Source organism: Lepeophtheirus salmonis, chromosome 2, assembly GCF_016086655.4.
Source record: "Lepeophtheirus salmonis chromosome 2, UVic_Lsal_1.4, whole genome shotgun sequence".
Classification (NCBI taxonomy): domain Eukaryota; kingdom Metazoa; phylum Arthropoda; class Copepoda; order Siphonostomatoida; family Caligidae; genus Lepeophtheirus; species Lepeophtheirus salmonis.
In genome coordinates, this window is record NC_052132.2 from 20,140,773 (window position 1) to 20,167,005 (window position 26,233).

The 26,233-nt window shown below is 27.7% G+C and overlaps 1 protein-coding gene across 2 annotated transcripts in view; it reads left to right on the forward strand.

Moving 5' to 3' along the window:
- LOC121132387 (uncharacterized) overlaps nucleotides 1–26,233 on the forward strand; it is a 305,542-nt gene that overhangs the window by 53,067 nt on the left and 226,242 nt on the right. For both annotated transcript variants that reach the window (XM_040727787.2, XM_071886685.1), the window contains exon 2: nucleotides 18,490–18,909. In XM_040727787.2, the coding sequence (XP_040583721.1) occupies nucleotides 18,625–18,909 (285 nt within the window). In that variant the 5' untranslated portion in view covers nucleotides 18,490–18,624. The remainder of the gene's footprint in view (nucleotides 1–18,489; nucleotides 18,910–26,233) is intronic.

Genomic DNA, 26,233 nt, shown 5'->3' on the forward strand with positions numbered 1-26,233 from the left:
ACATCAATTCATTTAGAAGTATTTGCTTAATATATACTAGCTATATGTACATACATAACTATGTTTACTAACTTGTTATCCATGATTGATGATTTTATTTTTAACTCGTAATAGTATTTTTTGATATTGGAATACATTTTTAAGTCATCATCAGTCAATGTACAAATATATGTTAACATTAAATAATACGATTTTTTGATATTTTTTTTGAAAAATTAAATAATTTTTTCTCATTAACTGTAGGGTAAATACATAAATCACGTCATTAAATACCAGTTCGATTCATTTTTGCTTTCTATGTATATTTTTTTCCAAAATCTACAGTTATGCAAACCGACAAATGCTGATTGCAAATGTATCATAAAAATATATATTTTTTATTAAGGTAAAACTGGGTTATTATATATTCTTTTAAGTATAATTATTACTTGTCAACATAGGCATGAGATAAAGGAGAATAAATTGAGTAAAAAGATATTTTTTCAAACTATGTTACATCAAAAGACAGGTCATTATAAAGCTTTATATCAGCAAACCTATTATCATTGCTAAATCAGCAGTTTAAAATTCCTTAAACTTATTTTTTCATTTGCCTCACTTTTTTTAACCTTAAATGTTTGCTTTTTTTCCCTGAAAATAATTTTATCTAGTGAAAAATGTTTGTCACAAGTAATTTAAAAGAAAAAAAGGAATTTCTGATTTTTTTTTCCAAAATACTAATTTATATACTCATTCAGCGCTTTTTTTTAATGTAAAATTATACTAATATCTACTCTCATTTACTAACAAGGTTGTTTTAGTTGTAATATACGTTGCAATTTAAGGTAAATATTATATCAAATGGTGTTTTTTTAGTATTTTACATATGTGTAGCAAAAATCATTAAAGAGCTATTTTATATATTTATATATATTTAAATGTCAACATAAAATCAGCCTTGGATACAAAAGAGAAAAATTGTATTTGTATTTTTTTATCTTTTTTGTTTATTATTTTAACGTTTGAAATAATTCACTCTTAGCTTTGTTGTATTTTTAAGACAATGCATGATAAAATATATAATAGAAACATTATAATATAACTATAATACTTTTCCTGCACTAATGAAGTTTTAAATATTAAGGTTCTCATATTTATAGTAGTAATTAAGTTTATCTTCCCCCCTAAAAAACTTGTATAACAGGTAGGTGATGCTTACTAGATTATTAATTCACTAATTCCATAAATCCCGCTCCCGCTTTTTCCTCGCACTCTACAAAGCTCCAATCCGTAGTGATAACACATTGAATGTTCAGGGTTCAAAACAACTTAAAAGGTTTAGTTATTTAGAAAAATGACATATTCAAATCTTTATAATTTATAATTCTAACTCGAACCTGGTTGCAGGGTCAGTTGCAACATTTTTCAAGTCGTATTCAAATGCAGGTTGTGAAAAAAAACAAAAAAAAAACTACAGTCTGTTTCAATTTCCATATATATTCAAAAACTACCAGACATATAAACTTATTGCAATTCTCTTTGATTTTGTAATACTTAATAAATCTATATGGTGCATAAACAACTATTCCATGCGATTAATGAGAAAAGAAAACAATTAATTAAAATATAGAATTTGAATTGCCATTTTGTATTCCTATGAAATAGTAAAATGTTGTTTATAAGGTATAACAAAAAATATTATGAAATATATAAACATATATCTTTTTAAAAATGTCATTAACATCTGTTACTAGTGAATGCATTTTCTTATTCTTTCTTTTACATTATTTGCACTATCGTATATTTCATGGATTCTAGTACATACATTGATAAATACGATTATTAATTAATATTGTGTCACATATATATTTGAGATCAATTAATTAGTTTGTTTACTGTGTTTAACTTAAATGAAAGTAAAACAATTTATAATAATAAATTAATGGTATAGGTTGATATATGTAGCATATGCGGCCTTCTAAACACAATATCGAGTATTTTTTTTAAATCGAGTCTGGATTAAATTTGTATTCCTCATATAATTATAAATTATATATTTATCTTCCTTTTTCCTCATGTGTCCTGCTAATAAATATGCTTTTCTTAAAATATTAATTCAAAAAGGAGCTTTATTCTTGAAATATTGGGATAGTTTTTTCTCAAATGGACAAAAATAAAGAACATTTTTGAAATAGTTCTCTTTTTTTAAATTATAGTTGAGATTCTCAGCTATCGAATCCTATTTTTTAGAATTTCTGGACTTATTTTTCTTGGAACTATCAGCTTCTGAATAAATACTCCCATTTTCAACTTTCAACATAAATAAAAATTGGAAAATAATTATGGTATCTTTTAACATTTGTCTTAAAATATATCTTAAAAATAGTAAGATATTATGTTTCTTTCTCAAGGCCCTGAGGCTATTAGAGAAAAATTAAGGCCACGCTTGAAATTTAGGAATCAAACTCTACTAAGTTGAGTATGTTTCGATCTTATAAAATATTTTGGTAGAAAATAATAGTAGGTAATTTCTAACCACAATTTATTCTTATTAATCTTTAGAAAACACTGCAAATTGAACATAAAAATGCCAAAAATAACTTCACAGTGAAAAAATCAAAAATGGATAAATTTTATTTAATAAACCACATTGGTTCTAAATTAAGTCTCATTAGTCCATAAAATATTTTAACTATAGTTTATATCCGTGGGTATCTCAACTCTTCCCACAAATTTGAATACAGCTCAATTTATCAATTGATTGAATGGTGGCTAAAATGATATAAAAATAAATTTAAGGTTTCTCCTTTTCTTTATTTTTTTTTAGTTAATTCATCACTCATTATGAATATATATTTAAAAGAACAGAATAAGTAATTTATAGATTCATTAGAAATTGCAATTTCTTTTTCTGACTTCCAAGTGATTTTTTTAAGTTTAGAAAAATGTAAAAAATTATGAAGATATTTTTAAAAACTGAAAATCCTTAGTTATAATCATTGTATCAGGAACTTTGCATGATCCAACAAGTTACCATAAATCTATAGATATTGCTTTCCTGAGTAGGAGCATGTGTAAATAAATTGATAAACTATGTCGTTACATATAAATAAAATCCTTTATATTCAAGCTTGATGCTTGGTGATGTCATGATGTTACCTTAGTTAATTTAGTACTAGTGACGCTATATGTTAATTATTTGTCGTTTAACGCCATTTATATTTTTTTATTACTAAACGCCTAAGAGTACGTCGACACGAGATAACAGCCTCCCTTAAAGCCACGGAAACTTCTATATAATGCCCCAATACTTGTAACATATAGCCCAAAGACAATTTCCTTTATGAATAGTACATACAAAACTATAAGAATTTATAAAACCAAAACATAAAATAGTCTCTTATAAAATAACAGCACCGAATTAAAAAACAGCGTCCTTGAAAAGAAATATTAATTTTTTTATTACTGTTTTTATTCGACTTATTTTTCCTTATTTCCCTCCAAATAATCTCTAGGGCATCACACTTTGCCCATAAATGAATTGGAGTCTCTGTTGCATTTCTACAAAGTCTGCATCTTCAACCATTCCTTTTATCTTTATTTCGGGGCTTTTTAAATGGAATACGTCATTAGGAACTTCTGCTTTAGATTCCTCAAGCATGGTTACCACATTCTAAGCAAACGCATCAGGATATTTACTATAATTGTCATATATACGTCATTTAAGTGGAGATAAAGTAAATACGGTATAATATAGAAAAAGTGACTGTATGACGTCATTGTACCAATGCCAAATACTATATTTTCTGGGTAATTATTTAGTTTTATCAACCTACATGTACTTGCACATTCACACTCAAGGAAGCTCGGGGCTTCACACATAGATGGTACTTTTTTTAAATTCATCTCATTTTCAGTTAGTTTAAACTTTCAAAAAGCAGCTGGTAAGCAAAAAAACTAAAAAACCAGTTATAAACGGTAAAAAGGGGGTTTTCTTTGTAAAGTCTGGGACTTGTCTGTGTATGTGTTCAGTTATGCCAAGTTTCTTTTCAGGTTTTCCTCCCTTGTCCCTTTTTTTATCTTTAAATTATTTTTTTTTCATTTCTCACACAGTTCAAATAGTTAAAACTATTTATTGATAAAGAAAGAGGTTTTATATGGTGAACTTTAAAAAAAATATGATTATGTATTTATTTTATTTTGTTCTAAAAATAATTGGCCTCATTTTTTTAAAATAATCAAATCCGTTTTTTATGCATAGTTATATTTTGATTATAATCAAACATAGACCATTAAAAAGGGGAAGCAATGGCAATTGGTATTTTGAAGATATAAATTTATAAATACCTAAATTGATTAATTTGACAAGAAATTAACTCTATAATATTTAATCTAACTATGAGTAGAATAAAGTTAATATTAACAAAGGAAAGGGTATTCATCTAAAGGAAAAGTATATAATTTAGTAAAGAAAGTTTATGAGTTGAGTATGACACAAAGACGTTTTTTTCTTCTTTCAAGAGTCAAACAAAATAAATGATATTCTATTGTATCAAAACATTTCGTAATATTGAATATCATAGTAAAGGATCTTTGAATCAACTTTTTCAGCAAGAAAAAAAAATGATGATGCTAAGAATTCTTTTTTTTAACTAGCCAGCTTTTCATATATATGATAAATTTAATAAATAAAAGAAAGGAAAGAAAGGACACAAAAATAATTTCCTTCAAATAAACATTCATATTTATAACTTATGAAATAGAATAAGGAAAAAAGAGTTTCAAATTAGAAGATTGAAAATATGGTAGCGTTTGATATCTTGGTTACCTGTAAGTTGATTTATGAGAAAGAGAGGAAATAAAATCAATTTTTATCATTACTTTCAATAAAGTGAGTCTTGCTGACAAATTAATTTCTGATTAAACTTTTTTATCCTTTTATTCAATTAAGAAATTTGGGTTATTTTTCTTATTTATTTTCATTACTCTTCCGATAATTCTAATAATTATCAATAAAAAAAACAAAAAAACAAAAATGAAAAGAACCATTAAATATTTGATCTACTTAAAAAAAAAAAAAAAAAACATGTGGGCCAAAATTAAAATCAATGCAAAAGCAAGGTAGAAGATTTTTTCTCAAAATTGAGTTCAAATTACATTTGTTCTCTTCCATCAATTATCATCAATTTATATAGACAAATGATTCTTATTAATCCTCTCAAGGCAATACAAATAACAGCCAAAGCAGTCAAAATTGATCATCTCAATACACAAATAAGAAATTAACATACCTTCGGGCCCAATATAAGTTTTTCAATCGAAACAATATTCTCAACTATATGTAAAGTTTTTGGGTATTTTTAACTCATCCCACAAATTTGGATGCAATGTCTAATTAATGGGCTGTATATATTTGAAGTAAAAAAAAATTAATAAAGGATGTTATATTTTTTCCATCAAAATTTTTTTTAGGTTGAAACATCACGTATAATCTAATTTTAATGTCGTAATTATTTAGTTAAAAGTCCCGATTCAATTCCAAAGATTTGTGTTTGAATCAACTATTAACATTTTGTAAATGTTTGTTTATGTTAATTAATTCATGATGTTATTTTACTTCTAGTTAGTTCAGAAGTACATAATTGATGACTACAAAAAATTAGTTGACTCCAGTTGTAGTCAAATAACAGGATTAAAGACATGAAGGTGGAAACATGATCTGTACTTAATTTATGCTTGGGGTATTGCATATAGAATAATTTGTTAGCTTCAGTGTTTAAAAAAATCTGAAGATTTTATTTAATAAACACAATTATACTGTTGGTTCTTAAATAAATATTGATATACAAATTCAAAATCTCAAAAGCAAAACTGTCGTGGAAGGAACTGAAAGATAAGCCTTTTTCTTTTATACTCGTTTTACTAAAAGAATGATGAAATATATTATCTTAGTGGAGTCGACTAATTTGGTGTGCAACCGCGTAAATTTTTCGAGATTTTATCAGCAGGTCTTTTTTCCTCTAGTACCATGATAGTACAAAAACTGAGGATGTAGTTGATATTATAATATAGATTTGTTGTTTCCAGTCTGTCATTTTTTTTCCTTCTTAAAAAGAACGAGAAAAACGATATAAAAGCTGAAAGGTGAAGCAATTATGTTATTATGCTGCGCATAACATATGAAAATCAAAGTTTATTTGGATATTTTGAAGCCAAGTATACTGCCATCGATCTGTTCAGCGTTTATCAAAACATTTTTGGCTTTCAATAGATTAGAGAACCTCCTCATACTGCTTTAAAAGTACAACCCCTTTGTAAAAATGAATTGCAACACTGTTAAAACAAAATCAGTTGACCGCCTTTTTCACCAAATTTTACCGAATTGGACTTTTAACATGTAAGAAATAGTTTAGAGGAAAGGCAATGAAGTTTTCATCAAACCATCAAAGATATTTTCCACGAACAAAATACCAAAAAAAAAAAAAATAAGTAACTGAGCAAGCTATCCGTAAAACGTTTGACCAAAGTCATCAAAGCAAAAAGTAGTCATTTGACATAAACGTCGTATATTTTCTTTAAAATTAATTAGTATACTTTGTCAATCGAATCTTTTAGATTTGAGTTATTTTGATTAATTAACCGTTTTAAAAAGCCCCCTATGTTTGCAAACATTTAAGGGTTCAAATCTTTGTTTTTTTCAGATTTACGTATTCACAACAAATTCAAAACCTACCAATCCAATAATTTGAATATTTATTTCCAAATGTATTCATATCACTTCTCTTGACAATTTAACAAGAAGATTCTTCTCTTATTATGCATCTAATGGTTATAAGAAAGCTTCCCTAATATATCCTTTTCTTTATAGAAAAATTGTGTAATCTAATTCCATGTGTTTTTATTACGCATATAAAACTTTTTTTCTCTTTCTCTATGTTTTTTTTTTTTTTTTTTTTTGCAAAGCTTATGGATAATCACATTACTATTAAAAAAAAGCCTAGGCAATTTTAAAATGTATATAAATATAACGTTCAATTATACTTTTCATCATCTCTGAAAGACATCATTTTATTTCAACTCTAATATTTCTGTCTATTTTTATTCTTCAAAAAAATTATGGCAAATGCTTTTTAGAATAGAAGCTTATCTATTGCTACAAATTAAGCAAAAATATATCAAGTTTTTTTGGAAAATAGCCAAACAAAAATAAGTCAATATGAATAATTTGGCACAAAGAAAATATTAAAATACTTATTTTGAGCAAATAGTTTTGTCTTAATCTATAATAAAATAATAATTCCTATTGTATACATGTATCACACAAGCAAAAGGCCGAACCCCTATGTTAAAAAAATGACTTATTACGATGAATGAAAAAATATATATTTATATTCAACGACTCAGAAAATTCATACTTATTACACTTATTGATACTGTGGGTCTGATTATACTTTAAAATTATGCAAAGGGACATTACGGGAATTATTTTTTTCATCTACAAATGGTTTTTATTTCTGTAAGGCTGACCTTACGGATCATAATAAGTTAAAAGTTTTTTATGAAACTTCGATTGCACAACTTGAATTTTTTTCTTTGGCTCAAAAACTTTGTTAATGTAATTGTGTATGTGTATACAACTTTTTGGAAAAAAGTACTTATAACACAAGAGATGAAAAGTCCCGGGCTTAACAAACAAAACATTTTTTTTCGTTCAAAACTGTTTTTATTTTAAATTAATTATTTTATTTACTTTATGATGTGGAGTTTCCTTAACTTCTTTTCAGGACATTACTTAGATTTAACGGTATTTTTTTACTATCAAGAAGCAGTGTAAAATTAAAACATGAAATTATTTTTATCCTTTATTTTTGGAAATAACAAGAGTAGCGTCGTCACACTTAACACAATAACTCAACTCACAAACTAAATGACAGATTGTGATGAAATTATGATAGTTTTCTTTTGAAAATGGGTGCTCCCTAAAAATGTTGCGGAATAAAAAATAAATAGGGCCATTTTTATTTGAATCCAGGAACTTTCGAGTCCATGTGTTATAAATATTAAAAAGAAAGAAATTGATATTAGAATATTACTAATATTTCTTTTTGACCATGTTTTTATTCAATTATTATATGTAGACTCTTGTAATCAAAAGTTTGTGAACTATCATTGATCATGTCAAAATCGTGAAACACTAATGTAGTATCATTGTGATTCCGGGTTGTCAGTTCTTTATCTAAGCTGGGTATAGGGCGAAATACTAATATAATTAATTAGAAAATAGCTTTAATTACTAGAGTTAAAGAAACCGAAAAAAGATATGTGACTATATATTTTCCGAAGCTGTTATTAGTATTTTTTTAATTCTTAATGAGAGCAGAAATAAGGATCGTGCTCAAACTAATTCCTGCTGATGCTCTTGTTAGATATGAATTGGACGTTGTGTTTTCATAAATTCTACAAATTTATTTATATTTTATTGATCCTATTCTAATAGAACGTCATGACAGCATAGCTAGTTTTGTCCCAAACATTTTTCAACCCGTGTCGGTTACTCTGTATTTTTTCGGTTTCTTTTATTTTTAATTACTGGCCTGTGATATTTTATACAACTCTATTAATGATATATCATTATGTATGTCAGATGATGAGCATAATTAATGTTAATTTCCTCCGTTTCATACCTGTTTACAGCTAATCTAATAAAATGCAATGATGGTTAAGGTGCTCTTCTTCTAAAATTTATTCAAATGGTCAGATTTTCAATTTGGTTTCTTTATTTTTATTTTAAGAAAATGAGAGATAATATGTTGTACAATCTTGAACAATATCATTTTTTTAAAGTTTTCCAGATATTTTATGCATTATCATATTTTTGTAACAGATTTATTACTCATATACCAATATTTGTAACAATACCTATATAATGATTATTGCATATCTTAATTAATTTTTTTGGGTTTTTTACCTTGCACACAAATTATTGGATGCAGTTCGGTCGTAAGTTTGTTCTTTGGTACTGGTCCTTAGGACTGTAAGAACACGAACTGTTTAAAAAAAATGAGCAACGACATTATGGACATAATTTTATAAGTTTTTAAGACTGATCTGGAACTGGACTGTAGTTTTAAGTCTTAAATAAAGACTGACACAATACTAATATTAACCATAAACTCTTACATTGGAATTTTCAAAATAGAGAGGAATAAATAATAAGAACATTAATATCTTTTAATTATATATATTTAAACTCGAGAAGATTTTGACAATTTTGACGAATAACATACTTACATTCATGTATTTGAATGTTTGGTGTTGGATATAGTGAATATTTACATAAATATTCAATATATTTATTTTTAAATATTCTACCAAATCGCCAATTCTAATACCTCATTTCCATTACATATTTTTTCAACCTTCTAAATATTCAAATAAACGTTTAATAACATACTTAGATATTTACGTTCTAAATACATACATCTGTACTTTCATGATTTCAGAGTTAAATTTCTAAAAGTGGATTTCAACATTACTTAAAAGAACTATTAGAGTTACGAAGGGTAAAAGAGCTAAAAAATGATTCTAATATTGAAAATCGATAGAGTGAACACCTAGTTTACATATAATAAATGTATACATATGTTTAGGGTTATTCAAAAACTCGAGATATAAAATAAATAGTATAATTGAGAAAATACAAACAAATTACACAATATTTGTACAATTGTACTTGCATATTTTCGATTTCTTTCTGAGTTTGGCTTGAAGTGATTTCGGTTCAGACCGCAATATCTGACTGCATACTCACTTTTTCTCTCTCAATTTATGAGACAGTTCATCCATATTTATGAGTTGTACAAATATGATTTATTTAACATATTTTTCTTCATATGACGTTATTGGGGGTTCATTTTTAGAATTTAACTACATATATGACGTCATCAACAATTCATCTATAGAACAGGCGAGAACGATTTTTAAATGAGACTTATCCTCATCCAATTTTTCTTTGAGACCAATATCGACTGAACTTTTTTTAGAGTACGCAATTAGTTCTATTCACTTAATATAATAATGGTCTGAAACCGGTTTATGATTTTCAACAGCCTGACACCATTAATTTCATTCAAAATATTTTAGGAAGAAGGATCATGCATTAAGATAGCATAAAAAAGCATGAATATATGAGTTTTATTCTGGTCTTTTACAACAAATGTATGAGCCAATTTCAAGTCCCATTAGGTTGTTGCGTGTGATTTACTTGTAAAAACATGAGTGCATTTAAAAAAAAACATGGTAGATTTACTTGCCTACAAATATTGTCTCTTATTTGGAAACCCTAAAACCTACATGGTCAATTGAAACTGCATTTAAAAGAGCTTTTATAAATATTTTAATTGATACCCCATAAGTTGCAATCAGACTTCTGCTTGGCCCTAGATATAAGGATGGATTTGATTTTGTATTTTCAACAAGTTCAAAGTTACATTGTGTTTTGATCTCGATCACACTAGGATCCATAAAGGGAGTTTATAGAAATGCAATTGAATTTTAAATCTGTTTATAATTAAATTTAAAAAAAACCTGACAGTAAGTTAATTTTAGGTGGAGCAACGGGCAATGTAGGGTCATGTATCATTGCCCAATGGAGCCTTTCTTTTTGTCCGTATCGTATTTTCTGGATTTGATGTGGAGTATGATTTAATGTTTCTACATTGACTCTTTGCTCAATACTCCTCCAAAAAACGACTTAAGGCACAACGAAAAACGATGTAGGCAATTGAGAAGGGTCCACATGACAATGAGCCATAGTTTTGTTTGCTCCTTGCTCCGCTAAAAATTGACCTAACATAGTATTAAAATAATTTATGTGTGTATCTGATTTACGTTCACTTGGAAAAACAATGATAAGGGCTTAAAAAGTGGAGAGAAATACTGACTTTCGACATAAAATAAAACTTCTTCAAAATTCTTAGTTACGGTTATCTTTCATTCTGATGACACCAAATTCATGGGCTCTAGAGGACAAGTTTATTTTTTGCTAATAAATTGAGTTTTTTTTCCCCCTCATAAAACAAGATCAATTCCACATGTCTCCAAGTTTTGTTTCAAGTATGCTCTGTCGATTCAAAAATGCAGGGAAAAAATTGAAAAAAGAATTATTGTACTAACAGAAAAAGGGAGAATTTACTTTAAATACGAATTAAAAAGGGAATTAGGTAAATGAATGAAGAAGAGAATGGGCTATCTGTAAGATAGCACATGAGAAAGTCTTTGGTTCACGATATATACCTTACCGAAAACTCATCATCTTTAAGATCTCAAAACACAGAGTTTAATTAAGTTATGAAGCCAATATTTCATTTCTGAGTAGGATAACTATCAATGATAACACTTAGTAAAATTGAGTCAAATCCCTTTCTTCAAGCAAAGATCCATTAGTAGGTAGGTATAAAAATAAAATTGTGAAAAGGTATTCAAATTTCTTCACCACTGATGCGTATACTGTCATATAGTCATTTGAAACACATATTATGTGCAAATCAACTTTGATATTGCTAAAATATTTATTAGAGTGGTCTACACTCCAGATAAGTACTCACATTATAATTCGAAAGGAAGTGACAAAGGTTTAAAAGGAACAAAAGAAGAAGAGCCTTAAGCAAAATTTTCACTCCATCCCAATGTGCATGAACCTTATATTATACTTATTCTTAAAAGTCATTCTTTGCTTTAAAAAAGGTGCTTTAAAAAAGGGGGAAAGAAGATAAAAACTAATTAGAAATTCAATGCTTGTTTATAATTTGGAAAAAAGGAACAAATATATAACTCTTATCAAAACGGTTTAAGTAGTATTTAATTGGAGATTTTTTTTTTCATTTTTGTTCTAAAACTTTTCCTTGTTCAAATTTATATGTTAAAAAAACCGATAAAAACTTTATAAGGATAAAAAAAAAAAAAAAAGGAATCTTGTGGGTTTTTTTATATCATGCATAGAATATATGTATGTTCATAGTGAAAGCTTTCTTAGGAATTTTTTTTTTTTTGCTGTAAATATATTTACAAAAAAATTAAATATTTCTTCAAAGTGAGAAAACAAGAGAGAAACTATTTTCTCCTACGAGAACAAATAGATCTAAAAAAGAATAAATAAATATACAACATACACCTTCAAAAGAGTAAAATACCCATTTTATTACATTCCTAATTGAAGAAATTATTGTGTACACAAATACTCATATAGAAAAAGTAAAAATGTTCTTGCATATCCTTTTGCAGAATTTACATACAGGGTGAGGACTCAAAAATAGAACATTTTAAAGTCTGTTTTGACTTTAACCCATTTTTATGGCAAAATTTGAAGTAAATGTTGGTAAATTAACCATTTTTTACACTTTTTATTCAATATGCCCTTCTCAATTCTGAATGATGGGTTCAATATCGGGACGCAGAGATACATAGCTGGCCTTGATAAAAACAGAGGACAAGTTTTCCCACTCCTCTGTGAACACGGCCTTCAAGGCATCGCCATTCAGGTAAGAAGTCACGTTTGTCCTACCCTTGAAGACACACCAAACAACGAAGTCCAGGCGGTTTATGTATCACAGTTTCGTTCTTCGGGGGTATACTACTAAATTGCCAAATTGATCCGTATTAAATTTAGAAAATTAGTGAATAATGACATTTTTGGGTAGCTTGTGGTTTGATAATACACACATAAAATAAAAATATATATTTGCTTTGTTGACCTTTTTATTTCTTTTTTTAAAAATTGAACCGGATTTTTGTATTAATTTAAGAATAAAAAAGTGGCTAATTATAAATTTAAGGAACCTTTCCTTGTATATTTTATAACCCCGGGGCAGCTGTTAGAGATCAATATATCATGCTGAAAAAGTTATTCATTTTTATATGAAAAAATGCTGTGAAAATTTTAAGTATATTTGGTTCTGTCAATGTTTGATTTGCAATCCTTGATATCCTCCGAATGAGCCACAAACTTTATGTATTTTTATAAACTTAAAAAGTTCGATAAAGTTTGCGTACTTCTGCTAGTAGTTGATAAAAAAACATTGTAATAGTTTTTATTACAAACAATACAATATTATTGAACTTTTTCATTTATTTAAACGTGCATAAATATGATAATGAAAGATTTCCTTGTAGACGTAGACAGTAAACGTTGTTTTTTGATTTGCAACCTTCATTTTTATTCTTAAGTAATCTTCTTAACTATGGAACTAATTTTCGTTCGATAGTAGGGAGTTATCCACAACATAACTAGAGTAAATTTGTGTTAACGGTAGTCATCTATTGTTTGTATATCAATCCCAACACTAAGACAGATATTTTTAGGTGAATAACTTTATCTGCTTTTAGTGTTTGTTATAAATGATATTATAAGCATCATTAAAGAAAATTAAATATGAAAACTAATTTTAAAACTAATAAAACAACATCACCCAAAAATTTAATGCATGAAGCATTATGTAAATTTACACAGAAAATTGAGCCAAAATATGAAACACACAAGTTATTTAAAGCATATCTCTCTCTTTGGAGTGTTAATTCAAACTAGGGCCTTAACAATAATAAAAGAAATGGAAAAATCAACATTTGATGAATTACATACAAGCAATTGATATTTGAGAGGTACCATTGTGCAAATTGAATATTACATCAATTTTTGTCTTTATAGCATGATTCATATAGACAAAATATCATGGCCCAGAGTGCAATAACATTAGTTTCAGAAATAATATTTTTGTTTAACATTGATATGATATAATAATTATGTATATATATATCTGATAAATATTAGTATATACCTTAACAAAATCTCCGTGAACCTAGTAATAAATGTCTTGATTTTGAAATCGTGAAGACAATTGATACCTCAAAACAATGATGATATGTCTCAATTGGGTCTACAATATGTTCTTTTCTCATAAATATCACACGTGTTTGACCCCTTTTGCGAGTTTATAAATGAATAACTATTTTTTTTTTTTTCAAACCAACCTTGAGAGTGACAAGTTTTTCTTTTAGAAAAAGGCAGGAGAAACATATTAGTGGACATGGTATTTTTGTAAGAGCATAAGGAAAAGACGGAGCAAAACATGTTTTATTACTCAATTAAGACCATTGATAATGTCAGCCGCCTGTTTAATGATTTTGGGAGAGAAAATGAAACACTGTATTGAAGAAGATAATTTTTTACATTTAAAATTGGGAAAATATTATAATCATATTCAAATTTATATATGTACATTTATTAAACAATTAAAACCAAAGATAGGCGAGAATGAATACTTCAGAGGTAGACGTTAACACCATAAAAAGATAAACTATTAAATAATGAATAAAAAAAAGTGCTCACGAAGGAATAATTTTTTTCCTAATAACTAAACTTAGTTTTTTTTTTTTTTTTTTTTTACATATGTGGTATTTAGAAAAATGAAAATAATTGCATTGGGTGTGCAAATTTACCACATCAACTTAAATTATACAACCCGATTGCACAAGTTTTAAATTGTTCAATTATATCTTCGCACGCTTAAAAATGATCTCATTTTTTCTTCACTAGTGATGTTAGACATTTATGAAAATGTTTGTTTTATTACAACTTGCTGTTACTCAATTGATTAAGTTTCCTTATCCTATTTAAAAGTTAGACTCCAACCTTCTCCTTGCGCTCTACGAAAGTATAGCCCCGAGTTTTTCAGCTATGCACTTTTACTTCGTATTTCCTACACATTCGCTTGTAAGAAATGTATGTATTTAATATAAAAAAACGTGTCCCGCGTTCGTTAGGCATTGTATCGGATTATTGATAAAACATTATATTTGATATACTTAATGAATCCTAAAATGCAACAAATAATGAATCTATAGTTAATCTGAGGTATCCTATTTATTTTTCATACTTAAAAAAATCAAAAGAAAGAAATAAAATGAAGATATTAGTTTTGTACAATTTTCTTCTAAAAATAGTAATGAGAACATGTTACACCATCTTTCTCTAATTTGGGACAATTAAAGTTAAATGAGTATGAAAAATCAGTGTATTACATAATATATATATATATAAAGATTATTAATCAAATAACATATCCATCTCGTATTTCTTTGGTTACACAATAACTAATTTGATACGTGTGTGTTTGTACACATATGTAGAATCAGCTTATAAGGATCCTCGGAACACTTTTTGTGAGAACTTATTCTGTAGAATTAACTTTTTTCACTGTTCTTTAAATTATATTAGTGATATTTTTTTGAATAATTAAGTGGGAGTCCCGCTATTTAGGATTATATTACAGGCTAAAGTGTAATTTTTTATCAATGATATTATCATATTAATTTCTTATAAGTAAAAATATCTAGAAATGAAAAAATGATGTTTTCTCCTATTTCTCTTTAAAATTCTAGGAAATTTTATACTACCTCCTACACATATATCAATCCTTACATATATTTAGATTACAAAATCTTATTTAAAGAAAGACTATAAATTGCTGACACAACAAATACATATACAAATTCAATATGCAAAAAAAAAAAAATCTACATGCTTTTCAAAACTTTTACTTTAATTAAGAGTGATTTGGTGTGATCGATAATCACAAATAACACGTAATATGAGTTGGGCTGGATAATTTCTTCATTTTTATAAATTTATACGTGTGGTTATGTGTAGTTTGTGGATACTTTGCAAAAAATAACAATTGATCATATTGTTGTTGCACATATCATATAACATAAATACACACAAATCAAAAATTCTCAACAGGTTGTTGACTTTCTTCTCGTATTAAACAAACATGTAAATATGTGCCTTAGACTTACAAAGTGAACACAATTAGTTTGTATATATACATATAAATGCTCGTCTAGAAAATGAGGTAAATAAGGTTTCATTTCAAATAAATGCAGGAGAGAAAAAAAAAGTTTAATGATGTTCTAAAGCCGTTTTATAATGTTCTTATAATTGGTCAATTAGAATTCCACAGATTAACTATAAGTAAATAATAATAGTTTTACAATTACTCAATCTCATCGAAAAAAGTATTTGAAGTCCATATACACAATGCATATTTCCTTCTCCATGATCCACTGTGAAAAGGACATCTAATAAACATTACATTAATAAAAATACCTCTGAATCTGTAACGTATTACCCCCAACCACCCTATTCTAAATATGACAGGAGGCATTCTGCAAAATCAATTCACAAACTAGAAACAAAAGTATTTTCGCAATAAATTAGCTACAGGGTTCTTATTTACAAATAATACGACTTCGAAACCCCAGTAGGACTATTTCACCTTTTGTAAAATCGAAGTAAAGTCCTCTCGCCATCTATTCTATACTTGCCCTAGGGTGGTCCCTCTCCGTAAGGTAGCAGAAGGTTTAGTGTACAACACTTTTGGAATGCTGATCTCAGAGAACTCCCTCCTCATAGTAATGAACCCGGCAGTGGATGAATATATGAAGTCATATGAATTATAACAGACTTCTTAGTATCAATTTATGAACATAAAAGTAGCCGTATCTGTCCCACGCCACTTTTAGTAAAAACATTGGAAAATTATAGTAACATAATGTCCTTTTTTTTTATGTACATCACTTGTTTTATTATCTGATTAATTTTACATACTCGTGCTAGCTTTGTTGTTCTTTACTTGTTGCTTCATTCTTATGGATTTTTAATATTCCACTTTTAATTTCATTAGAATTGTTCTTTCTTATTTTTATAATTTTTCTGTATCAAGTTAAACCTGTGCCTAAATAAATGGTAGTTAATAAAATAAAAGGAAAAGAGGTTGTTGCAATCCTACCCTGTCTTTCCTACGATATTAATTCAAATATCCATATTAGTACAAACTCTGTATGTATTTATCACAATTTTGTTTTTCATAGTTAATACTCAACTAGTCTTTAGTGACTTGATTTATTAAAATTTTCCATTTTTTCTAAAATATAACTTTGTATTTGTTTTTGACCTTTTTCTTAACCCTCCATTTATGAACATCCTTTTTACATAGTTAATGAAATGGGATACAATTACCCCCAGATAAGGAACGTATTTCATTACAAGATACACAGTCGACATTAATTAAAATAACAGTATTTAATACTTTTCTTACTATGCACTTGTAAATATCAATTAAAATGAATAAAAACATATTTTTTAAATTAATCTTCATAACAAGATTAAATTTGTGGGTATTATAGTTAAAACGTTATAATTTAGAATAAAACCGATATGAAAATATTGATCATTTTTAACAAATTTTTTGTAACAAAAAATTACTCATTAATATTCATAAGCTTGAGTGTGATACTTAAAATAACAAATTCGAAGCAAAGCATATACTTTAAATTAAAAACAAAAGAATTACTCGAAAGGATTGGCATTACTGAATCACTCGAAGAGCTTCTGGATTACAAAAATATGGGTGCACAATAAGAAGTAAATCAAAACTTGTGCATCAAAATATCAAAGGAAAATCCAGGGAGAAGGTCAATGACCATAATCTACGGACCTTCATGCAGAACCCTTTTTCAAATGCAAAACAAAAATGGGTTAGCTATAGGATGGCGACTTCGAGATTCTTTACGAATTAATCGAATCCAAAAAAGGATAGAAGAGTTTTTCTTTTAGTAAGGAAGAAGAGAAACGAGCCAGCACCTCTTCTACGACGGATCGAGGATCCTGGGAGTTCATGCTATCCTAAAAAAATAAAATTATAGATGAATACGGGGTGAATGTGACCATACAGGACTGGATGATCGCTACCTCAAGTCAACATACAGCGGATTTTAAAATTGACTTTTTAATTACACGTGCTTTGAACATGGTGTAAGTTGTTTGATATAAAGGCGGTGGCCTTCCTATAGGCTTCGAAACTTTTATTCGACGGAGAATAACTTTATTGAGAAGGGTTGACGACAAAAGTTCCAGGAAAATGCATTGATATTAATGTTTTTTTCTTTTCTTTTAATAATACCCACGATATACATACATTGATATGTAAAATATATTAATTTTATCTGCCGAATTGTTTTATAAATCAACATAACCTTGAATCTTTTAAATGTATTGGTGTTCGATGAACATCGTATACTATTTTATTATTTCTAATGTAGCTTCTATTTATTTAAACTTACTTTAATGTTTTTGGTGTTTGTAATAATTATTATACTATTTGTTACATTTTCTTTATTAACTTAAACCATTGATATTGGATACTGATCATTAAAAAAAATAAAAAAAAAAAAAAAAAAACTGAAAAGATTTGAAGGAACTTTAATAAATGTCAATATTTGTTTTCTATTTCAAATTTGTTTAATGTATTATTTAAAGTTAAAAAAATCCAAACAAGATCGTTAATCTTTTGTAGTGTCAAAAAAAAAAATATTTTTGCGGATGAAATTAGAAAATTCTTTCTCATTTCTAATCAATATAAGTGTATTAAAGTATTTTTTTCCCTTCATTTACAGATTAAAATATGAAACTTCTACTACTCAGATCATTTGGAGAACTCAATTAATTTCATATGATTGATTGGAATTTAATCTCTGAAAAACGAAAGAGAAAAACCTCATTATAAACAAAAGCTTCATATCATTAACAAAATGAGCATTTTCATATCCCATTCCATCATAATCTTCATTTTGAGTAAACTCACACTGATTCACTCACTTCGCATTCAGGATCTATCATTTCCAGAATATGTTATGCTTGGACAAACTGTCACGATGTCTTGTGAATATTATTTGGGTGATGGAGAATATGTAGACTCTATTAAATGGTACAAGGATAACCATGAATTCTATCGAATAGTACCACAAATGATTGGACCAAATAAAGTTCGAACATTTGATATGGATGGAGTTAAAATCGATTTGGAAAACTCGGGGGTATGTTTTTTTTCTATTTTTAAATGAATGAACCATTAGAGATCTTTTATTACCAAAAAATAATTTCCTCAATTAAAAAAAAAATGAGGATGAAAAAGTATATATATATATGATTTTAAAGTTTATTTTTGAAGGAAATAATATTTCTCGACTTTAATTTAGAACTAAGAAAAAGAAAAATAAAGAAGATAATCATATACATATTTATATTAAAATATTAAAGAAAAAAAATATCTAAATCCCAAAGTCGTAAATTTGTATTTTTCATTCATATATACTTTTTTTTTCTTACCCAAGTTAGATGTTAAAAAGAGTGAAAAAAGTTAAAGGAATTTATATGTTCCAAGTTGATATAAATTTAAATAACTATAGTCACAATAAATTAAGGAAAATATATGTATCAAATATGATCCCAACTGTTTAAAAAAAATCCTAAAAAATTGTTTCAAAATTTAAAAGACCTAGTTTTCACATGATAAATAAAAACTAATTTTTTAGAAGGCTAGAATTTGAGCATTAAATAATATATAATGAAAAAGAAGAAAAGGTATCAAAAACGACACCATCGTTGTTCTAGTGTTAAAAGAACTTCACTTGCACTTACAGAGGAACCTACAAAGTATTTTTTTTTTGTTGTGGAAGGAGAGGAAAGGTAAGGAAATTTAATGACGTCATAATTCAAATTAAAAACTTAATTTTTACTTTGTTTTATGAAGTACAATTTCTAGCTGAGTAATTTGGGGCTGTAAGTAATAGAAAAGATAATTTTGTTATGACTAAATGGTACAACAAGAACTTAATACATTATGAACTCAATATAGTATTGTTTTAAATACGTTAGTAGCCCAGTACAACAGTTTTCCAAGTCCAACGAACAACAGTAATAGATAAATATATTTATGGTTGATTAGTTACATTCATTATATTGAGTTGTTAATCCTATTGTATACTATAAAGTTATCCCAATTTGTACATCCTATGAAAGGGAAAGTTGCTATACTGCTTTCCTGTCCGTAATTATGTTTTAAATTGTCATTTAGAAAAAAGTATATTTTTTAAATTAATAATTTTACACAATCCCTAAAATCAATGCTTTAAAATTTGTATCAGTAGAAGGTATAACCAGTGATATAATAATGCATTAACAGGGTGTCGAACTGGCCATGGTTTGTTATGTTTAACAAGAAATTGTTGTCTGAGAATTCCAAGAGACTTTGTGATTCAACTGATAAAACGAAGTAAATAAGGAGAAAACGTTATTCAGGTTTAAAGGCCTTAAAATTGAAAAATTGATTTTTAATTATTACATATTAACACGTGAAAAACATTGAAAATTTTAAAGCACTCTCAAGGAAGCATCACTTTCACTAATATTGAGAAGTCAAGTAACTCATTTGGTTACACTGTATAAGTTTGCCCGCACGTCATACCTTCTCTTTCGATCTCGAAATTGGAGACAACGACAGCAAAAGGTATAAATTCAGTTATCGCTTCTTCTTAATTATAAGGATTTAACGAGGCGAAAAATATATTATAAGAGTAAGGGGAGATGGATCTCATTCCAGATATTTGGACAATTAGCACTTTCAAGGATCAACAAAAATAGATGAAAACCATCATTATGTGTACAAGGTCCTGAGTTTGTCTCTTATAGATGAGGGAAAGGGGACTCTAAGTCTATCCGTGGACTGAGGGATGAGGTAGGAGGAGATTACATCTCATGCTGTAAGACTTAGTTTGTATGGTACAAAGGATTTGAAAACTTATAATTACTTTCAATGTACACAAACAGAATGATACAGTAACTCCAATCACAAAATAAGATGTGATCTCCTCTTGCCTCATCTCTCAGTCCACGGATCGACTCCAATTTCCTCCTCCCGCCTTCCTGAATACGCTATAGGATATAAATTTACAATATCCTCCACATAATGAGACCTTTCATATACTTTCATGATCGTCCAATGTGATGATTGTTTAATAATAAAACTTTTTTTTGGGAGACTACTTTCCCTTATGATGTACTGATGCCTAATTTAAGTATTTCATATTCTTATATATGTACATTGGATCTTCAAGGTCGGTATTTGTTTATGATGACGTCATTGAGCAAAGATTGTTCTATAAGATGGCATTTGCGTCCATTTTGAACGATTTGTTAAAATTTAGAACGCAACTGGACAAGAATTCAAAATTTTAGGACTGACACATTTCTGAAATATAGTGCAGTCAAAATAAAGTTCCCCACAAAAACTGAGCACCCTAATTTATATCTTTTTGGTTATAAACATATTAAATTTTATTGATATAGCATCCTGATGAGTGAAGAAACTATTTCTTCTTCTCTTTGGTTTCTAAATATCTTTACGAATTTATAAATAAAAAACTTTATAATGAGGTTTATCCATATATAAAAACTTGTGTAAACGTAGTTTTAAACAACTTTATACTGTTTATTTTAAATTGCTTTTATATGATACATTCCAAAAACAAACTTATACACAGTAAATCAATAGAATGAAAATTGTTTATGAATATTTGAAAAAGAATTTTGAGTCAAATTAAAACATTTCATTACATGTTAAACTTAAAAATTATCTTACAAAAATTTTACCCCAATAATGATCAAAATAATTGCTATCCTTGAAAATAACATTTATAGGGTTTATCTTATCTAATGTTACACATATTATTATTTTCAATCCGGAATGGCATTCGTGCCAAATAACGGAGACATCTGATCTCTGAACAGAGCAAGCTGAGACGGTTTAAAGCAGGCGAAAAAAAAATACTAAATTTTCTTATGTCCAACAAAAAAGAAAAGGGCAAAGTTTTGCTCTTTTCTGATGAATTTTTTTGGCAGTAGATGCCATTGGGAATAAGGAGAACAGCCGCTTTATCGCAATCGAACATCCAGAAAATGTCTGAGCTAGAGTGAAACATGTCTTCAGAACAAAATAATTCACCAGAACCAAGGTTTTGGGGTGTTGATGAGTCTGTCCTCCTATTTCTGTAGAGAAGAAGGAGAAGCTCAATGCAGATACTTAGATCGACCTTCAGGATAAGAAAGTGATACTTTGGCGAAGAGAAAAGTTATGGGACAACTTTGTTTGTACTTAAGACGGAGCTCCGCCTCATATCGCAGCTAAGACTCAAGCCTTCCTAATAGACGACTTTGTAGACTTTCGGGACTTCAACATGTGCCTACCATTCTCTCGAGACGTAAATACCTTGGACTACACTATCTAGACGCGTCTGGAGGAGAGGATGTGTGCATATATAATAAGTTTCATTTTGATTACATGTCTTCTTTCATTTTTCCCCCTGCAACAGACCAAACTCAGTTAATAAAAGCTTCTTTACCTACATTTTCCTTTATTTATTGTTATAATTAAAAGTAGATATTAATGAACGTGATAGTATCTAAATAAACATTAATTAAAACTAACTGAGTCATTAGTTTTTATCACGATGTTAAGTCAAATTAACATAACAACATATATATTTTAATTAAAGTTTCCCAAAAGAATATTTTTCTATTTCTCACTATATTATGAGTATAAAAAAATCAATTAATAGATTTGCTTTTATACTATTAACGTATGGATCGTTACTTTTAGTATTTTTTGTATATTAGGATTGTATTTGATATGTACATAAATAGTTTTCTGTTTTTAGAAAAGAATGTTTTATATTATTACTATTTCACATACAGTTCAATGCTTAATAGAATAGCATAGAGCTAACTAAAGTATGCAAAACTTTTGAAAAGTAAGTCAGTGATGATAGTTACTTGCCAGTTGTAAAACGCTGAGCAAAAAACTGCTATGTATGTGCTAGCGTTCAAAAACTAAAGGTTAAATAGATCTAAGGAAAAGGGAACGGGCATACCATTGGAAAAACAATTATCTCCTTTAGTACTGATAAGTAGTATTGTCTCAGTCCTTATTAGAACTGAAAACTGCAGTCCAATCCTGTTCAGTCCCAGTCCAATCCACTACAGTCCTGTATATCAGTCCCAAAACTTAACAAATAATGTCCTTGACGACGTTAATCAACTTTATTTTTTTACTTTTTGAAAGACAGGTCCCAAGGAAGGAAAGGACAGGTTCTACGACTGTACTTGACCGAATGAATAAGGACTGAGGCAACACTACTGATAAGCATAAAATTATCTACTTGTTCTTTTAAATTCTTTTGATTTGTGTTTTTGTTAACAAGGAGATTTTTTAGAAAAAAATGACAGCTTTATTCTACAAATGTCGCATCTCTAATCGCTTTTTAAGCTTTGGGAATAAGTAATTATATTTTAAGTACAGGTTCTTACGATTCATTATTATTTTAACGGGCATTTTGCTTCTTTCGTTAGACTACATTCAATAGAAGTGACTAGAGTTCTTACTTGGAAGATCGTGTTCGTTTAGTAAAAATATTCTAATGTTAATAAGTTTAAAAGTTATTGTTCTACTATTAGATATTACGTTAAAATTTGGAGGGAGAAATTCAACTGATTGCTGTTTTGGCAAATTACACTTCCCTAATTTAACCAAAGTCAAAAGTTAAAGGCAAATTATCAGTATTTTGCATACCTTGTCACTTCTATACTATATTTTTTGCTATGAGTTTTTGGAAACTCATAGCAATTAAAAGATGGGGAAAATGTATATTTTGGAAGTAAAATGACAAATTAAGATAGAAAACTTTTTTAAAGTTTTTTATGAAAACAAATAAAGAGGAAAATATTTAAAAAAAGATGAAAACCATTTTCTACTGTGTATAGCGCGCATTGCCCTGCCTCTTTTTCTTCATATTACATTCTATGTTTTTTATTTACAGAACAAAACTACTATAAAGTATCATTCAGATAACTTCAAGTTTTAATTTTAGATTAATGTTGTAGCACAACCATGTCAATTAACAATTATTTTGAATCAAACTATAAAATAACTTCTAAAATAAGTATTTTCACATGATTAAGGCCCATGAGACAATGTTCTTTGTTTCCAAAAATCTAAAACAAAGAATAGATCAATATTGCATACTTTTGTCACGAAAGTATGCAATATCAATAAAATGTTTTTTTTGAACATTTTTTAAATACAAGTAATATATATTGGCTCTTTAAAAATTGTGAGTTGCGGGTGCGTCCTTCAGGTAATTTTCCATTTATGTAATGAACCTAAATCTACTAGTTTTACGTGTGTATATGAATATAAATTCTTACAACTTTAATTCAAATAAAAGTTTTAATTTCCTAACAGAAAAACCAACCATTATTATATAAATTTGTATTCATTTTTGTAAAGTTGTATATACCCAAATATTCATACACATTCGTACACATGTGTATGCTTAATATTAAGCTTGTTTAAATATGAAAAAGAAGGTGAAAACACCTGTTAAATGATAATAATAATATTGAAATAAAAATTGTAAAGAAGCAAAAAGTTTTTTGTTTAAACTTTATTACAAGACAAACATGAGAATGATAAGAAAAAAAAAAAAGAATATATATGCATATCATTTCAACGACATTTGCTTTGGAAAAAAAAACAAATTTTATAAATGGTATTCTTAAAAATATTATACTCTTCCAAATATTTTATGTATTTAAAATCGTCCGTTCAGGACATTATGTTTTGTACGAATTGAAAAATCTTTTGTAAACACTTTTCAACTCGTTCAAGGTTATGGTTAAGTTTGTAAGACATAGATTACCCAAAACACAGCAAACTAATTTTTTTGCGAGTAGATTTTTTTTTTTGACTAATTCTGTGAAAGTTTTATACCTACATGTTGTCTCTATTCTTGTCAAAAAAGTAACTTGATCACAAATATGTTTCATTATAAATTATTCAAGAATTTTTACAAATTACGTCGACTTCAAAACAGGGGAAAACCAATGAAGCATATGCAAATTTTGTAACAATGATATATGAATAAAGTTCGGCGTATTTTTTCTAAGATTTCAAATGTAACAAAGAAAAATTTATTACTCAACAAAGATGGAGTTTTTATGAAAATATATCAAAGTTGAAATTTAGGTATACAAGTTTGACATTTCTAAAAAGATACAATAATTGTTCACATGAAATTACTTAGTTCAGAAGATACAAAAAGTTTGAAATTTGGAGCTTACAAATTGTATTTTGTTTTTTTTCATAAAACAATATCAAATAAATAATATTTTATATTTCTCTATTCTTTGAAATAAAAGGTTCTATTGCTATTTTTGATTGATTTAATATTAAAAGAGGCATTTATACATGTTTTTTAAATTGTTCCACCTTTCAGTTATATTATAAACCTAAGTATTATAATAGGTACAAGGTCAGCTATAAGGTTTTTGGCAATTTTTGCCATTTTGCCCTCTATTAGCAATTCAATAATGAAATGCAAGTAATTTCAATAACTGATTTGAAAGAGTAAAACAGAAAAGTTATTTTTTAAATTTATGTCCTTCCTTAGCACTAACAAAATATGTTTTGAAGGAACTTAGATATGTGGCCCTTCAACACAAAAGTAAATTATAACTTTTCTTTCTAAGAATTGAGTCTAGATTGCACTTGTATTCTGATTAACTCTTTGAAAATGCCACAAATTGCACTTAAAGTCACAATATACATATAAATGGATGATTCATCAATCAAATAATGGTTCTTAATATAGATGATATTCTCGGGTATCTTAACTCATCCCCAAAAAATTAAATCAATGGTTAGAATTTACCGAAAGATGTCCATTAAATATTTATTTGTATTTATATAAAATATAATAGACATTTGTGACGTGTCAGCATAAAAGAAAACAGGGATAAAGAATAGAAAGTAGGCAAAAATATTTTTCCTTTTTTTTTTTTTTTTTTTTACCTTGTAGGAAAGGATCATACTATTTTTACAAGTCGTTTTATGATATTAATTTTCGACATACAGGTGCTATTATAAGTAAGTTTTTGCTTTTTATTATGCTCCTCATTTTTGATTACAAGCTTAAGAAATCACATTTTTTTTAATCACAGTCAATCTATTTCTATGTTTAACATTGTGCAATCTGCATAACTGAATGGTCCATTCAAATCTGAACACTTACTAATTAAATAATTAATGAAAGCTCATTGATTGAAATTAATTCATATGACGATACATTAAAGTATAATCAATTAGTTACGAAACAATAAAAACCGGAACTCTTTAGCTTACGTACGAGATGAGAATAAGACACTTGACCGTGATCGACGAAAATCTAGACTTGCACTCCTTGACACTGGAAAACACCCACCGGAAGTCTCCTAAGTATTTAGGCGTTCCCAGAAACCTGGTACCGC